The sequence below is a fragment of the Palaemon carinicauda genome, chromosome 42 (assembly GCF_036898095.1).
Source record: "Palaemon carinicauda isolate YSFRI2023 chromosome 42, ASM3689809v2, whole genome shotgun sequence".
In the NCBI taxonomy this organism is placed as follows: Eukaryota; Metazoa; Arthropoda; class Malacostraca; order Decapoda; family Palaemonidae; genus Palaemon; species Palaemon carinicauda.
In genome coordinates, this window is record NC_090766.1 from 58,174,826 (window position 1) to 58,190,991 (window position 16,166).

General features: G+C 35.2%; 1 protein-coding gene across 1 annotated transcript in view; it reads left to right on the forward strand.

The window, feature by feature from the left end:
• The window catches only part of LOC137633353 (uncharacterized), a 224,657-nt gene that overhangs the window by 201,818 nt on the left and 6,673 nt on the right, over positions 1-16,166 (forward strand). Inside the window, exons 37-38 of the mRNA XM_068365605.1 lie at positions 3,417-3,538; positions 9,781-9,891. Coding sequence (XP_068221706.1) covers positions 3,417-3,538; positions 9,781-9,891 — 233 coding nt within the window. The remainder of the gene's footprint in view (positions 1-3,416; positions 3,539-9,780; positions 9,892-16,166) is intronic.

Genomic DNA, 16,166 nt, shown 5'->3' on the forward strand with positions numbered 1-16,166 from the left:
GACGTTGGTTGCTCCCCTCTGGCCCGCGAGAGAATGGTTCACAGAGGTACTGCAATGGCTGGTCGACGTTCCCAGGACTCTTCCTCTAAGAGTGGACCTTCTACGTCAACCTCACGTAAAGAAGGTACACCCAAGCCTCCACGCTCTTCGTCTGACTGCCTTCAGACTATCGAAAGACTCTCAAGAGCTAGAGGCTTTTCGAAGGAGGCAGCCAGAGCGATTGCTAGAGCTAGGAGGACATCCACTCTCAGAGTCTATCAATCTAAATGGGAAGTCTTCAGAAACTGGTGCAAGGCCAATGCAGTTTCCTCAACCAGTACCACTGTAACCCAGATTGCTGACTTCCTGTTACATCTAAGGAACGTTAGATCCCTATCAGCTCCTACGATCAAGGGTTATAGAAGTATGTTGGCAGCGGTCTTCCGCCTCAGAGGCTTGGATCTTTCCTCCAACAAAGATCTGCAGGACATCCTTAGGTCTTTTGAGACCTCTAAGAAACGTCGGTTGTCCACTCCAGGCTGGAATCTAGACGTGGTCCTAAGGTTCCTGATGTCATCTAGATTTGAACCGCTCCAATCAGCCTCTTTCAAGGACCTCACATTAAAAACTCTTTTCCTAGTATGCCTAGCAACGGCTAAGAGAGTAAGTGAGATCCACGCCTTCAGCAGGAACATAGGTTTCACATCGGAAACGGCTACATGTTCCTTGCAGCTCGATTTTTTGGCTAAAAACGAGCTTCCTTCACGTCCTTGGCCTAAATCGTTCGAGATCCCTAGCCTATCCAACTTGGTGGGTAACGAGCTGGAGAGAGTACTTTGCCCAGTCAGAGCTCTTAGGTACTATCTGAAAAGGTCAAAACCTTTACGAGGACAATCAGAAGCCTTATGGTGTGCTGTTAAGAAGCCTTCGCTACCAATGTCTAAGAACGCAGTTTCTTACTACATCAGGCTTCTGATTAGAGAAGCTCATTCTCATATGAAGGAAGAAGACCTTGCTTTACTGAAGGTAAGGACACATGAAGTGAGAGCTGTGGCTACTTCAGTGGCCTTCAAACAGAACCGTTCTCTGCAGAGTGTTATGGATGCAACCTATTGGAGAAGCAAGTCAGTGTTCGCATCATTCTATCTCAAAGATGTCCAGTCTCTTTACGAGAACTGCTACACCCTGGGACCATTCGTAGCAGCGAGTGCAGTAGTAGGTGAGGGCTCAGCCACTACATTCCCATAATCCCATAACCTTTTTAACCTTTCTCTTGATTGCTTTTATTGTTGTTTTTGGGTTGTACGGTCGGCTAAGAAGCCTTCCGCATCCTGGTTGATTTGGCGGGTGGTCAATTCTTTCTTGAGAAGCGCCTAGGTTAGAGGTTATGATGAGGTCCTTTAGTATGGGTTGCAACCCTTTATACTTTAGCCACCTAAGAGTCGTTCAGCATCCTAAGAGGACCGCTACGCTCAGTAAGGAAGACGTACTTATTAAAGGCAGAGTAATGGTTCAAGTCGACTTCCTTACCAGGTACTTATTTATTTTTTATTGTTATTTTGGATAACTAATAAAAATGAAATACGGGATACTTAGCTTCTTTGTTAACATGTATACTGGTCTCCACCCACCACCCTGGGTGTGAATCAGCTACATGATCATCGGGTAAGATTAATATTGAAAAATGTTATTTTCATTAGTAAAATAAATTTTTGAATATACTTACCCGATGATCATGATTTAAATGACCCGCCCTTCCTCCCCATAGAGAACCAGTGGACCGAGGAGAAAATTGAGGTCGTGTTGACAAGAAGTACTGGAGTACCTGACCACAGATGGCGCTGGTGAGTACACCCCCACCTGTATAAGCGATCGCTGGCGTATCCCGACCGTAGATTTCTGTCGGGCAACGGAGTTGACAGCTACATGATCATCGGGTAAGTATATTCAAAAATTTATTTTACTAATGAAAATAACATTTTTCATTGAAATTTAAAAATTGTTGAATCTTATTACAATTGTTTAAAATATTTTTTAAGTATCTTTGAAAAAGATTAGCTCAATTCTGGTCCAATCTGAGTGCCTCTTGACTGAGAAACAGGAATTTAGAAAGCAGTAAGAAAGAGAGCATTGATAGCATGTATGGGATTGAGAGAAATTACCAGACTACAATACTTGTAAATAAGAATATCCCATCAGTAGACTTCCTATATGTATCCAAAGCCTCTACTCATCTATGCAATAGAAACATGATCACTCTCAAAGAAAATGGAAGAGAGATTTATATGTAACTGTCCAATGTTAAGATTCATAACTAGAATTGAAGTGATATGGTATGTACAGAAGCTTGAAAATAGGTTAAGAAATAAGATTGAGATCATTTGGACATTGCGAGATGAAGGAATGAAGAACAGTTGGTATGACAAGAACGATTATGGAAATTACAGAACAAAGACCTATAGGTAGGCCCAGAAATTGTGGAAAAGGGCGACAGATGTAAACATTTTCCTTATTGGAGGAGTTCAAGAAAGCAGTGAAGGATAAAAGAGAATTGGGAGAACTTTTTTTTTCCATCTAACCCCATAAAGGGAAGATGTGTTGTAAAAAAAAAAAATTCAGGATAAACATGACACTGAGTAAAAGAAAAGCAGCATTGTTGTTTGATTTTGTAAGTGGCAGTGGTCTTGCCTATCTAGTGAGAGGATGTTTTATGATGAATGAATTTAGAAGGAACTATTGGAAAACCGCATGAAATGAAAGTGACTTCAAGAAGAATTATTAGAATATCAGTGTAGTATAAGATTGTTCATAATTGCCACTTGCTTTAAATGGATATTTGTACACAGTTGCCACCTACCCATTAAAAATAGACTTTGTGATATTGCTTGAGGAAGTAGATTGTTAGTAATTTGCACGTACTAGAATGTCATTGATGACAATAGAGTAAATGGAAGAAATGAGAAGTGCTGTAAAATCTGTCTTTAAAAAATGGACAAGGGATTTGATATTTTTGAAGGGATTGGATTAAAGGATAGTTGTTGCAATGTGCCTGTAGTAGGTATAAGTAAAGATAGGGAGAATGGTTATAAAGTTTAAGGATGAAAATTAAGGACAAAACTTGAAAAAAGATGATTTAAGGTAACTGATGGGCAGCAGTAGAAAGATATTTGTCATTTTGATGGAGTATATATCAAAGATAAACCTAGCACGTAGAAAGTAGAAAATTTATGGGTATGAATTGACTCTGGGTGTTGTGGTTGGGGGTAAGAAAACGTGAAGTGGCTCTCAAAGTGATAGCAAAAACCCAGATGACCTAGTGAAGCTGTGGTGACGACTTCCATAATTGCCACAAACGCTTTTATTCTTCTTTATATATTATATAAGGCTGGGAGCATTGTAAGTTAGAAAGCTAATAACCAGTTTTTTTCCTAATGCAGAAGGGGAGTCATTTAAAAGTGCCAACATCACCACAATGAAATATGATATATCTACCAGCTCTTTTTTGACTGTATGGTCAAATTTTACTGGGAATAGTGCTTCAAATTTGGATTTGATTTGGGTAAGTGTGTTGCTTATTTTCCTTTGTTTAGGGTTTTATAAAATGGTTGTTTTTCTGTTTTGAATGATACCCCTTTACTGTTAGAATATCTTGCCATTGCATACATTCCAGGTCTTTTAGATTTTTTTGTGGTCTAAAGAAAATAACGGATTTCCTTGGAGTTTTTGAAATGTTAGATTTGGCAATGTCCTTATAAATCTGTTTTGCTTAGGTTTTGGAATTAAATAACTTTAAAAAGTACTGCTAAAATCTTTTTGCAACTACTGTCCTGTCTGAGATGCCCGTCACGAGTGCAGTGTCACTTGTTTTCCCATATTTGAAAACTGCATGAAATTTTTTTTTTTTCCAAGGTTAAATTAGCAAGAAAATCTTAAAAACCATCTCCTCCAGGATGGAACCATTTTTAAAGTGAAGCTAACTTGTCATGAACAGCATCAACAATAATGCATTTTCATTTAAGTAATCGAAATCACTGTTAAACCCAGCAAAGAAAACTATACAATTTGAATTTTAAACTAGAGCACTTGACCCTATTCAAATCTCTTTTGCAAGAATAGGAACCATGGCACTGTTGATTTTAAATTGAATGGGTGGTTGAGTTATGTTTGTATAAATATTACTGTAGTTAAAAAATATTGGACAGGTAGGTTTCCTCCAAAGAGAAGTGATCTCTCTCTCTCTCTCTCTCTCTCTCTCTCTCTCTCTCTCTCTCTCTCTCTCTCTCTCTCTCTCAGTTTTGTATCTGTGTGCCAGTGAGTGATTACACTTTTGCGACCCTATAAATATCATGATTTAACGCGGATAACAAAAGGCTATCGAGTGCAATATAGCTACAAGTTTTCGTGAATAGTCAGTGATTAGTTTGAGGTCGGAGAAGTGGGATAAAACGTCGGCATAGAATAGTTATCTTGTGAATTACTAAAAATCTAATCAAGATGGCTATGTACAACACGGGCAAGGCTTGGAGAGACATCGCTGGACTCAGCAAAAATAAATTCCATGAGTTGGCGAAACAGGAGCTCGACCGTCTGATAACAGAGGTCACTAGTAACGTCAACCAATGTGACGGAAAAATATTCGCAGACATATTGAAACAATATGATCCAATAAACTGGAGCAAATCTGCGGAAAACATCAGCAAAATAATAGAAGAAATTCCAAAGAAAATCCAAGTGTTAAAGAGACTTATAAAGAAAGTCTACATCAATCAACACATTCCATCAAAGAACAATAAGAAGTCCAATATGGTGAATATGCTGATTGATGCAATGGGAAAAAGAATGCCAAAATGGTGTAATACATGTAAGATATGGTATTCCATTAATAATCCTCAACAATTGATTAGAAAATGTGATGCCTGTCATGTCCCAACACATCCCACATGTGCTGAAATACAGCAAAATATAAAAAATAAAGACACAAAGGTATTCTGCTCAACATGCTTAGTCTGGATAGAAAATATAATTAAGTCGAGACTAAATCTGCAAGTAGTTGAAGATAAAGAAGAGGAAGAAGAAGAAACAGAAGAAGAAGAAGAAGAAAAAGAAGAAGAAGAGAACAATGAACAGGATATGTGTAAGGATGCAGAAGAAATCATTGATATAACCTATGATGCCATCCAACAACATACTTATGAAGAAATAAATTACCAGATGGAAACAAATAATAGACCCAAGAGACTCTACCCGGACCTACATAATTTTAGGGAAGAGCAAGAACAAGAAAAAATAGAAAAGAAGGATATAGTCTGCAATATGCTGAAAAGAGGGAATTGCAGATTTGGCGAAAGATGCTACTACAAGCATCCAAAGATATGCCATAATTATGAAATATATGGTAAATGTGCGTATTTAGACGGATATGGAGACGAATGCAGAGATCTCCATCCAAAAATATGCAAAAACCTAAAAGAAGGAAAAGGATGCATTTACAACAAAAAATGTCGATATATGCATCCTGCAACCATGAATGAATGTAAGAAAACTCAGCAAACTGAAAAGAAAAATGAAAGCAAAAAAGAAACAAAAAAAGAAACAAAAAAGCAGGCCGTGTATATACCGCGCTTTGAACCAAGAGCCCCAAGATATGAGGCCTTTCAACCCAAACCTGCACATTTAGAGCCCAACTACAAAGAATGCATCTATAATGCCAGGGGTTGGTGCAGATATGGGGACAGTTGCAGGTATACACACACAAATAAATATGAAGGCGAAAGAGCAAATATAATAGAAAAGTTGGATTTTTTAATGGCAGAATTCCGAGAAATGAAGAAAAGAACATCATATCAGAACAGGAAGGAAGCATGGGAGAATCCATATTATTACCAATATTAAATAATGGGGATCAAACACAAACCATAATAGTAATGAATGCACAGGGTTTAGTCACGAGTAACTCTAAAAGGAAAATAGTTCTTAGAAGAACTAACCCAAATTGAAAAAATAGATATATTAAATATAAGTGAAACATGGTATTCCCAAGAGACTGGCAGTGATGACCAGATAAAGGGTTTCCAAACTTATAGATCAGACAGAAAAAATAGGAATCAAGGGGGAACCGCAATATATGGAAGAGACATAAATCAAGGAAAAGTATGTGAAAAATACAGCAACACAGAATGTGAATTGATTGCGGTAGAATTTGAATTTGAAAAACTAATGAATATTGTAGTTTACAGACCCCCAAACACTAAGGAGTTTGACATAATAGAAAAAATAGATGATATATGTAGAAACCATAAAGACTGGAATATACTCCTATCCGGAGATTTTAACTTTCCTTTCGTGGATTGGAAAGAACGGATAGAAGAAAGTGGTTGTATGTATACATATAAAAAAGATAGTAATAGTAGCGCAGAAGATAAGAGGCAATTTGAAAAGCTTCAAGATATGCTATTAGAACATAATATGCAACAAATAAACCACATTCCAACAAGAAAGGAAAATGTCCTAGATCTAGTATTTGTGAATGAGGTGAATTATGTTAAAGAAATAATAGTGTATAACACGGGAATTTCAGACCACAATGTCATAGAATTGATAGTTCATTCCAAAGCAAGTGATCACAGAATTAATAAAAGCACAAAACTTTGGGAAGGATATGGAAAATATAACTTTTACAGTAAGAATATAAAATGGTCAGAAATAAATGAAGAACTGGATAAAGAATGGAAAAATGTATTTATAAGTGATAATATACAGGTAAATACGGATATTGTTGAAAAATATGTACCAAAAAAAAACAATAAACAAAAGACGTGCATACCAAGAGACAGAAGGATCTTATTTCAGAAAATTAAAAAGTGGAAGAAAAATCTTGCAAAAGAAAAAAATGTGTGGAAAATGAGGGAAATAAAATGTAAGATAGAAAATGCAGAACAAAAGATTATACAGTCGAAAGAAAATGAAAAAAGGGACTTAGAAGAAAGGACACTTCAAAATATAAAAAGAAACCCCAAAGTACTTTACTCCTATGCAAAAAAAGATGAATAAAAGGAGAATAGAAATAGGCCCTCTAAGAATTGAAGGACGGCTAACGAATGAAAAAAAGGAAATATGCAACATATTAGCAGAAAAATATAAGAGTGAGTTCACGCCAAGAATTGCGAATGAGAATAATGAAACAGAAATGAGAGAAGAAAATGTTGAATATCTAACGGATATAGATATTAATGAAGCAGATATTGTTACGGCTATAAACGAAATTAAAAATGGATCGGCAGCCGGACCAGATGGAGTTCCAGCGATTTTGTTAAAAAAAACTGCAAACACTATCGCGAAGCCACTTGCAATACTGCTAAGACAGAGTATAGATATGAGCGAGATATATGTTAAACATAAATTAGCTTATATAACCCCTATCTTCAAAAGTGGATCAAGACTAGAGGCAAGCAATTATAGACCTGTTAGTCTAACATCACATATTATGAAAGTGTATGAGAGGGTAATAAAAAAGAAAATAATGAACCATTTGGTCAAAAATAATTTGTTTAATATGGGTCAACACGGTTTCGTACCTGGAAAAAGTACACAGACCCAACTGATAGCTCACTATGAAAACATATACAATAATATGATAAATGAAAAAGACACAGATGTGATCTATCTAGATTTTGCAAAAGCCTTTGACAAGGTAGACCATAACATATTGGAGAAAAAAATGAGAAAGCATAATATTGTGGGAAAGATAGGAAAATGGGTAAAAGAATTCCTGCAAAACAGAAAACAGATAGTGGTTGCAAATGACGAGAAATCAGATGAAGCCCAGGTAATATCTGGTGTGCCCCAAGGTACGGTATTAGCTGCACTGCTATTTGTTATTATGATCTCAGACATAGACTGTGATGTTGAAAACTCCGTAGTGAGAAGTTTCGCCGATGACACAAGAATAAGTAGAGAAATTACTTGTGATGAAGATAGGAACTCACTACAAAGAGATCTAAACAAAATATATGAATGGGCGGAGATAAATAGGATGGTATTTAACTCCGATAAATTCGAATCAATAAATTATGGAAACAGAGAAGGAATGGTGTATGCATACAAGGGACCTAATAATGAGACAATCACAAACAAGGAAGCAATTAAAGACCTTGGTGTAATTTTAAATAGGAATATGTTATGCAACGACCAAATAGCAACACTGTTGGCTAAATGTAAAGCAAAAATGGGAATGTTATTCAGACACTTTAAAACAAGAAAAGCTGAACACATGATTATGCTTTACAAAACTTATGTGCGTAGTACACTCGAGTACTGCAATGTGATATGGTACCCACACTACCAAAAGGATATTGCGCAAATAGAGAGTGTACAAAGGTCCTATAGGCCTACTGCTAGAATAGAAGAAGTTAAGGACCTTGATTACTGGGAAAGACTGCAATTTTTAAAACTATACAGTCTAGAAAGGAGAAGAGAACGCTACATGATAATACAAGCATGGAAGCAAATAGAAGGAATTGCTGAAAACATCATGGAGCTTAAAGTATCAGAAAGAGCAAGCAGAGGTAGATTAATAGTGCCAAAAAGCATTCCAGGTAAACTGAGAAAGGCGCACAGAACATTAATCCACTACGCACCAGCATCGATAATGCAGCGACTATTTAATGTGCTGCCAGCTCATCTAAGAAACATATCAGGAGTGAGCGTAGATGCGTTTAAAAATCAGCTCGATAAATACCTAAGATGCATCCCAGACCATCCAAGACTGGAAGATGCAAAATACACCGGAAGATGTATTAGCAACTCTCTGGTGGATATACGAGGTGCCTCACACTGAGGGACCTGGGGGAACCCAAACAAAAAATAAGGTAAGGTAAGGTAAGGCTCTCTCTCTCTCTCTCTCTCTCTCTCTCTCTCTCTCTCTCTCTCTCTCTCTCTCTCTCTCTCTCTCTCTCTCTCTCTCTCTCTCTCTCTCTCTCTCTCTCATAATCTGATATAATTTCAGAACTCGTACAATATTTTGCTGAGTTTTAACTTGTAATTTTCACATTATAGCTTATGTACTTGGGCGATTTTCAACACGGTGATGTCCAGTGTTATTTGTTCATTTCTAGGCTAGTTTTTAAGTTTTAACTTGCAGTTTTTAACATTTATTTATATTTGGCGATTTGTAAATCAAATTTCACGTTTTGACTAGTTCTTTGGTGATTTTTCTTAATGTACAGTATTGTTGGCCAATTTCTAATAAAAAATTGCAATTTTTGACTTGCAGTTATTAACATCAAGTTGTACAGTTACGTTCACGAGTCATGAATGTGCTGCCACTTCATTCTGCGCATCTTAACTTTGCTAGAATTGTCTTTGAACGAAGCGTCACTAAATGAGGATTACCTGTATTCAGCTCGGTTTCCTTTATTCTCCCTTTACTATTTTTACAACTACAAAATTATGTTGATTAAGAACAGGTGTAGATTTTTTTATATACAAAATGAGTCACCGTCTATGAGCATATGGATCCAGAAACAATCACTGAAATTTAGAATCTGTTAAAAATATGTAATACCCAGGACAGTGGTGGAGTCTTGACATACGTGACTCACTGATATTCACCCCTTATTAATATAATTTTTTGTTAAAGATTCAACTAAATATTTGGCATTAATTGCCGTTAGTAAATGTGTACATTAATTGGAGCATAAATTTTGCAAAAATGGAGAATAGTACAGCACATTGTATCATAAGTATTCTATGGTTTCTGGAAACGATCCCTTTTTCGAGAAGTTGATATTTTTATATTTTCAGATTAATGGAACACTCAACATGCTAGTTGCTAATCATCATCAGAGATTCAACAAGGCTGTTCCATTTAGAGCAATTTCACAGTTATATAAGTGGCAGAATGTTGAGAGAAAGGTGAGTTTTTAAATATTTTGCTTGCTAGTTTAAGTAGTGAAACTGCATGTTTTTATAAGGTCAATTAACTTAAATCATGAAATTACTACCGTATATTTCCTGTATAAAACGACCCTTAAATCCTAAAATTCCCCCTCTGAAAACTTGGAATTGTCTTATTGGTAGGCAAGAATAAGCCTCTTTACAATAGCCAATAGTGAAGGTAACCAGACCATTATTACCTTACATATTATTTGCATATGTTCATGATAAATAACCTATTTGAGGAAATATTACATTTAACAATGAAATATATCCTTTTTTTCTATGAGAGCCCAGCTGACAAAGTGTAAACATAGTTGTGGTTGCATTCTCAGCCACTTTTATCTTTCTTTTTCTTTAACCTTTTGATAATTTTAATGTTAGGATTAATGACGGTAGTAATAAAACAGGATTGAATTTATCCTCTCTATCGTCTCACACCATCTCTGTCACATCGAACGTTTAAGTGTCAACACAATTGTTCAATTTCTTGGCTGCTTGTGTAACTTTTAGTTTAAAACTAGCCTTATACTTTTTTTCTTTTTGCTGGTGGTTCCATAGTTGATGGGGGTATAAGTTGTTAAGAAATTAAACTGACTTAGAACTAAAGTTCAAAAAAATATTTGGGGAATGGAATGTACAATTGTTGTTTGTAACTATTAAGCACAGTCATAAGACCATAAAATTATCATACTGTCATTAGCAGTAATTTGTTATTGTTAAATAAGAGTTGGAAGAGTTGTAAGACTCACCCCTATATGGCTGAGGACTATGAAGCACAAAGTAGGTGATGAATGGAGTAGTATTGAATTAACCCTGGATAGGTACGGTGGGTCGTTTGCGACCCCGAGCGTAAAAAAAAAACAGGTTTTTCTCACGTGACTCACCCCCGTGACTGAATTTGTGGGTGATCGACCTGCAGGAGGTGTCTCCCCTACACGCTCTAGTAGTGTCCAGATGTGCATTGCTGTAGCTGTACTCCTTCCCCGATTTCTGAGACGCGTCGGGGTCGTTCGCGTCCGAGTTTACCCTTCTAGGGTAGTTTGCATAATTATCAAAGTTATTACGTATTATGAAATTGTCGTAGAATGGTGCAACTTGTATAGGTTATCAGTTGTGGAAAGTCTTGGTGGATTGTTTGGCTACCATGTGCATGTTTTTTTTTTTAGTTAAAATGTCGTTCATCACCACGAGGACCATTTTACCGCGAGTGCCCCTTTTTCATTTTTTTTCATTTTTTTGCCAAGTCATTTTTCCGTAAGATATTGCCAAATAGTGTCGTAAAACTTTTGCTTGTTTAGTGTTGGAAAGTGTGTCTAGATGATCTGGCTACCCATGCATGACTTTGTTTTTGTCAGATACGACGTAGTTATTGGTATATTGGGTATTTAACTGCGGTTACCAATTTCTGTTTTTTTTTCAATATTTGTAAAAATTACTACGTAGTAAGGAATTGCCGTATATTATTCATTTTTTTTTCATGTTTATGTGTTAGAAAGTGTGCCTTGATGGTTGGGCTAACACGTGCATGTCTTTTTTTTTATCTGAGATGTCGTATATTAGAATGTCGGGCATTTTACCGCGAGTGTCCCTTTTTCCTTTTTTTTCATTTTTTTGCCAAGTCATTTTTCCGTAAGATATTGCGAAATAGTGTCGTAAAACTTTTGCTTTTTTAGTGTTGGAAAGTGTGTCTAGATGATCTGGCTACCCATGCGTGATTTTGTTTTTGTCAGATACGACGTAGTTATTGGTATATTGGGTATTTAACTGCGGTTGCCAATTTCTGTTTTTTTTTTCAATATTTGTAAAAATTTACTGCGTAGTAAGGAATTGCCGTATATTATTGATTTTTTTTTCATGTTTATGTGTTAGAAAGTGTGCCTTGATGGTTGGGCTAACACGTGCATGTCTTTTTTTTTATCTGAGATGCCGTATATTAGAATGTTGGGCATTTTTCCGCGAGTGCCCCTTATTATTTGTTTTGCATTTTTTTGCTTAGTCATGTTACCGTAAGGAATTGGCAAGTAGTGTCGCAAAACTTATATTTTTATAGTGTTGGAAAGTGTTTTTAGATGATCTGGCTACCCATGCCTATTTTTTTTTTAGCCAGATATGGCGTATATATAAGTATGTGTTCGATTTTCCTGTGATTGCCATTTTTTCGTTTTTTCCCATTTCTTTCAAAATTACTACGTACTAAGGAACTATCACAGAGTAATATTTCATTTATATGTTTATTTGTCGGAAAATATGCCTTGATGGTTTGCCTAGCACGTGGCTGAAATTTTTTTTTTCTGAAATGCCGTATATTAGAATGGCCATTTTTCCACGAGTGCCCCTTTTTATTTGTTTTGCATTTTTTTGCTTAGTCATGTTACCGTAAGGAATTGGCAAGTAGTGTCGCAAAACTTATAATTTTATAGTGTTGGAAAGTGTTTCTAGATGATCTGGCTACCCATGCCTATCTTCTTTTTTTAGCCAGATATGGCGTATATATAGGTATGTGTTCGATTTTCCTGTGATTGCCATTTTTTCGTTTTTTCCCATTTCTTTCAAAATTACTACGTACTAAGGAACTATCACAGAGTAATTATTCATTTAGATGTTTATTTGTCGGAAAATGTGCCTTGATGGTTTGACTAGCACGTGGCTGAATTTTTTTTTTTTTCTGAAATGCCGTATATTAGAATGTTAGCCATTTTTCCTCGAGTGCCCCTTTTTATTTGTTTTGCATTTTTTTGCTTAGTCCTGTTACCGTAAGGAATTGGCAAGTAGTGTCGCAAAACTTATATTTTTATAGTGTTGGAAAGTGTTTCTAGATGATCTGGCTACCCATGCCTATCTTTTTTTTAGCCAGATATGGCGTATATATAGGTATGTGTTCGATTTTCCGGTGATTGCCATTTTTTCGTTTTTTCCCAATTCTTTCAAAATTACTACGTACTAAGGAACTATCACAGAGTAATGATTCCTCTAGATGTTTATTTGTCGGAAAATTTTGTTTACTTTTTTTTTGATTGAATATCATCAAATTTTTTTAGCTAAAATATTGTTTTACATTTTTTTTTTCCGATTTTATTTCCCTTCAAAAAAATTTTTTTGGGTCAGAATTTTAATTTTATATTCGTAAAATAATCGACAATTATCCAGCAACCCACCATACAATTTTTATGCATATCCAATAATAATTAGATTAGTAAATAACACCTTGAAATTGACATACCCTTCCTACATTTCAAGTGGCAGATTAGGGAGTCTGAGTCAGTGTGGTTGGCGGCCATTTTGTGGACATATCCGAAGCGTAAGCTGCCCTATCTATATATATTCTTGTTCCCTATAGAATTTGTGATATTTTGGTATATTTTTACCTGCATAAATATCATATTATATATTAAATATATGTATTTTTTTACGGAATTTCTAAGTACTCAAAAAATTACCTTTAGATATGGCCCCTGATATAAATGTAATTTACAAAATAATGAAGATTTTTTTACATATTTCTATTTTAGGATAACATATGTTTATTCCCTAAAAAAATTAGCCACTTCCTATTTCATTTGGGTACCCAAAAAAATTCATGAAATTTGGACAAATTTTTTTGGCCAAAAAAAGTTACCCTTTTTTTCTCATTTCAGATCTTCACCTCCATGGGTCTGACTTCATCCAAAATACATCAAGATGTGTCCTAAACATTCAAGAATCAATTCCTAAAAGGATTTGTGTATATATGTATAAACTTTTTTTTTATGAATTTTTATGTCAGGTCTTTTTTTTTTCTACTTAATTTTTTAAAATATTTATAATAAATAGTTTTTCTGCAGATGAGTAGTATTTATCTATACAGTTGTTTTAAGCATTCATTGAAGTTTTTTTTGGCAAAAGAAAAAAGGAGGTTACTGCAAAAACTGATTTTTCAAGAATTTTTTTTGGCGTCGGGGTCGTTCGCGTCCGAGTATACCCTTAAAGGGGTGTCCGAGGACCGTACCTATCCAGGGTTAAAAGCTCAAGATAGACACGAGTGGTGAAATCTAACCAACGCCTTTTGCGTCTATAGGCGTAGGAGATGATGATATTGACTAAATGCAAAGAAAAAGGTTTTCCTGTTAAATTACATGTAGGAATTTCTAGGGATATGACAAGTAAAATATTTATAATAACACCGCCTTTACTAAAAGCTTTTAGTATTATTAGCTATCACTTGGATGTGAAAAGATGTTCGTTGGTTCGTTATGTTTGGCGATGAAATGTATACAAAACAATATTTTCTGTTTGAGGCGGTGTATTTAGGGAATGCATGATATGAAATTACCGGTACTCATTATTTAATTAGTTTGGAATTTCTAAAGATAAAGTAGGTTGGCCAGGGCACGAGTCACCATTTGTGATACTACCTCTAGAGAGTTATGGTGTTCTTCGACTTGCCAGACAGTATTACATTGGATCCCTCTCTCTGGTTATGGCTCATTTTTCCTTCGCCTACACACACCGAATAGTCTGGCCTATTCTTTCCACATTCTCCTTTGTCCTCATCCACCTGACTACACTTGAGATTACCAAACAATTCTTCTTTGCTCAAGGGATTAACTACTGCAATGTAATTGTTCAGTGGCTACTTTCCTCTTGATAAGGGTAGAAGAGACTTTAGCTGTGACAAGTGGCTCTTCTAGGAAAGGGACACTCCAAAATCGAACCATTGTTCTCTAGTTTTGGGTACTATAGCCTCTGTACCATGGTTTTCTAATATCTTGGGTTAGAGTTCTCTTGCTTAAGGGTACACTTGAGCACACTATTCCATCTTATTACTTTTCCTCTTATTATTTTGAAGTTTTGTATAATTTATATATAATATCTTTTTTCATGTTATCAATCTTAAACTTCTTATAGTACAGGTATACCGTATTTCCTTTCCTCACTGAGCTATTTTCCCTGTTGGAGCCATTGGGCTTATAGCATCCTGCTTTTCCAACTAGGGTTGCAGTTTAGCAAGTAATAATAATAATAATAATAATAATAATAATAATAATACCATCATCATCATCATCATCATCACTAGAAAACCAATACTTTGCAAGGTGTCTGTTATTGCTAAAGCTAATTGATACACAATGTTTAAATACATTCATTTGTTTGTTATGATTGGCAATGAAACTTAAAAAGGTTACTGTTCTAGGCGACATGTTAAGGACTAACATGACATAAAATTGGCTTTAATTAATTAACTTTGGATTTCTAAGGCTACAGGAAAAATAGAATATTCACTGATGGTTTTGTAATTTACTAGTCATCTTATACAACAGATATGACCTAAATTCATTCAAATTTGCCCCTCCCCCCCTTTTTTTTTTTACCTTGTCTAATCTAAAGGTCGTCTTATATGCGGAAATATGTGGTAATTACAAAGTTAGTGTTAATTATTGCTAGAAGATTGTTGTAAATTGTTATATATAAATATTTCCTTGTAAATTGATTTGTAGAGTGCTTCCAGTTAGTTTTCCTTTTGTCAAGTCCGTGTAATAGCTTCCCATGTAATAACATTAGACTAAAGCTATTACAGCAGTATCTCAGTTTACAAGTGTTTCTGAACATGAGCAAATCAGTATACAGTATGAGCATATAAATTAAAATCGGTTTAAGAGCAAAATTTTCCTCTGTATGCAAGATTTTTTTTTGTTGTGAAGTACTAACAAGACTAGCCCATTGCACAGTATCTATATGTCAACCAAGCAGTTCACATGATTTTTTTTTTCACCTTAATTTTCATCCTCCCCTTTCTCAGACCTTAAGTCTCAGATTAGCACTCATACCAGCATCATCTATAGTAATTGTGCAAGTGTCTTTTATTAGTGTTCTTTTGTAGAGTTGTGACTGCTTGTTCTTTATAGAATTGTGGTTGCTATTCTTCACCATTAAGTCAACAGTAACGGTATAGTTAAGTACATCTACACAATGGAGATTTTGTGGTTTAAGAAAGAAATAATTTGATCTATTTATTAATGAAAAAAGTTGTACCTTTTATTAAAGAAAGCTCTTCAAGTCAATGTTGACATCAACCATTCAAACAAGCCAACTGACTGAAAAGGGAAATGTAGTTGTTGGACCGTAGTATTTAATTTTTTTTTTTTGTACTATAGCTCCTTGAAATTAACTCTAAAATTAAATGGTTGTGCTTGACAAAATAAAAAATTATTTGAAGTAATGCAGGCAGAGAATTATTTCCCAAGATTATTTTTTGGAACTAGTTAACAATTTAT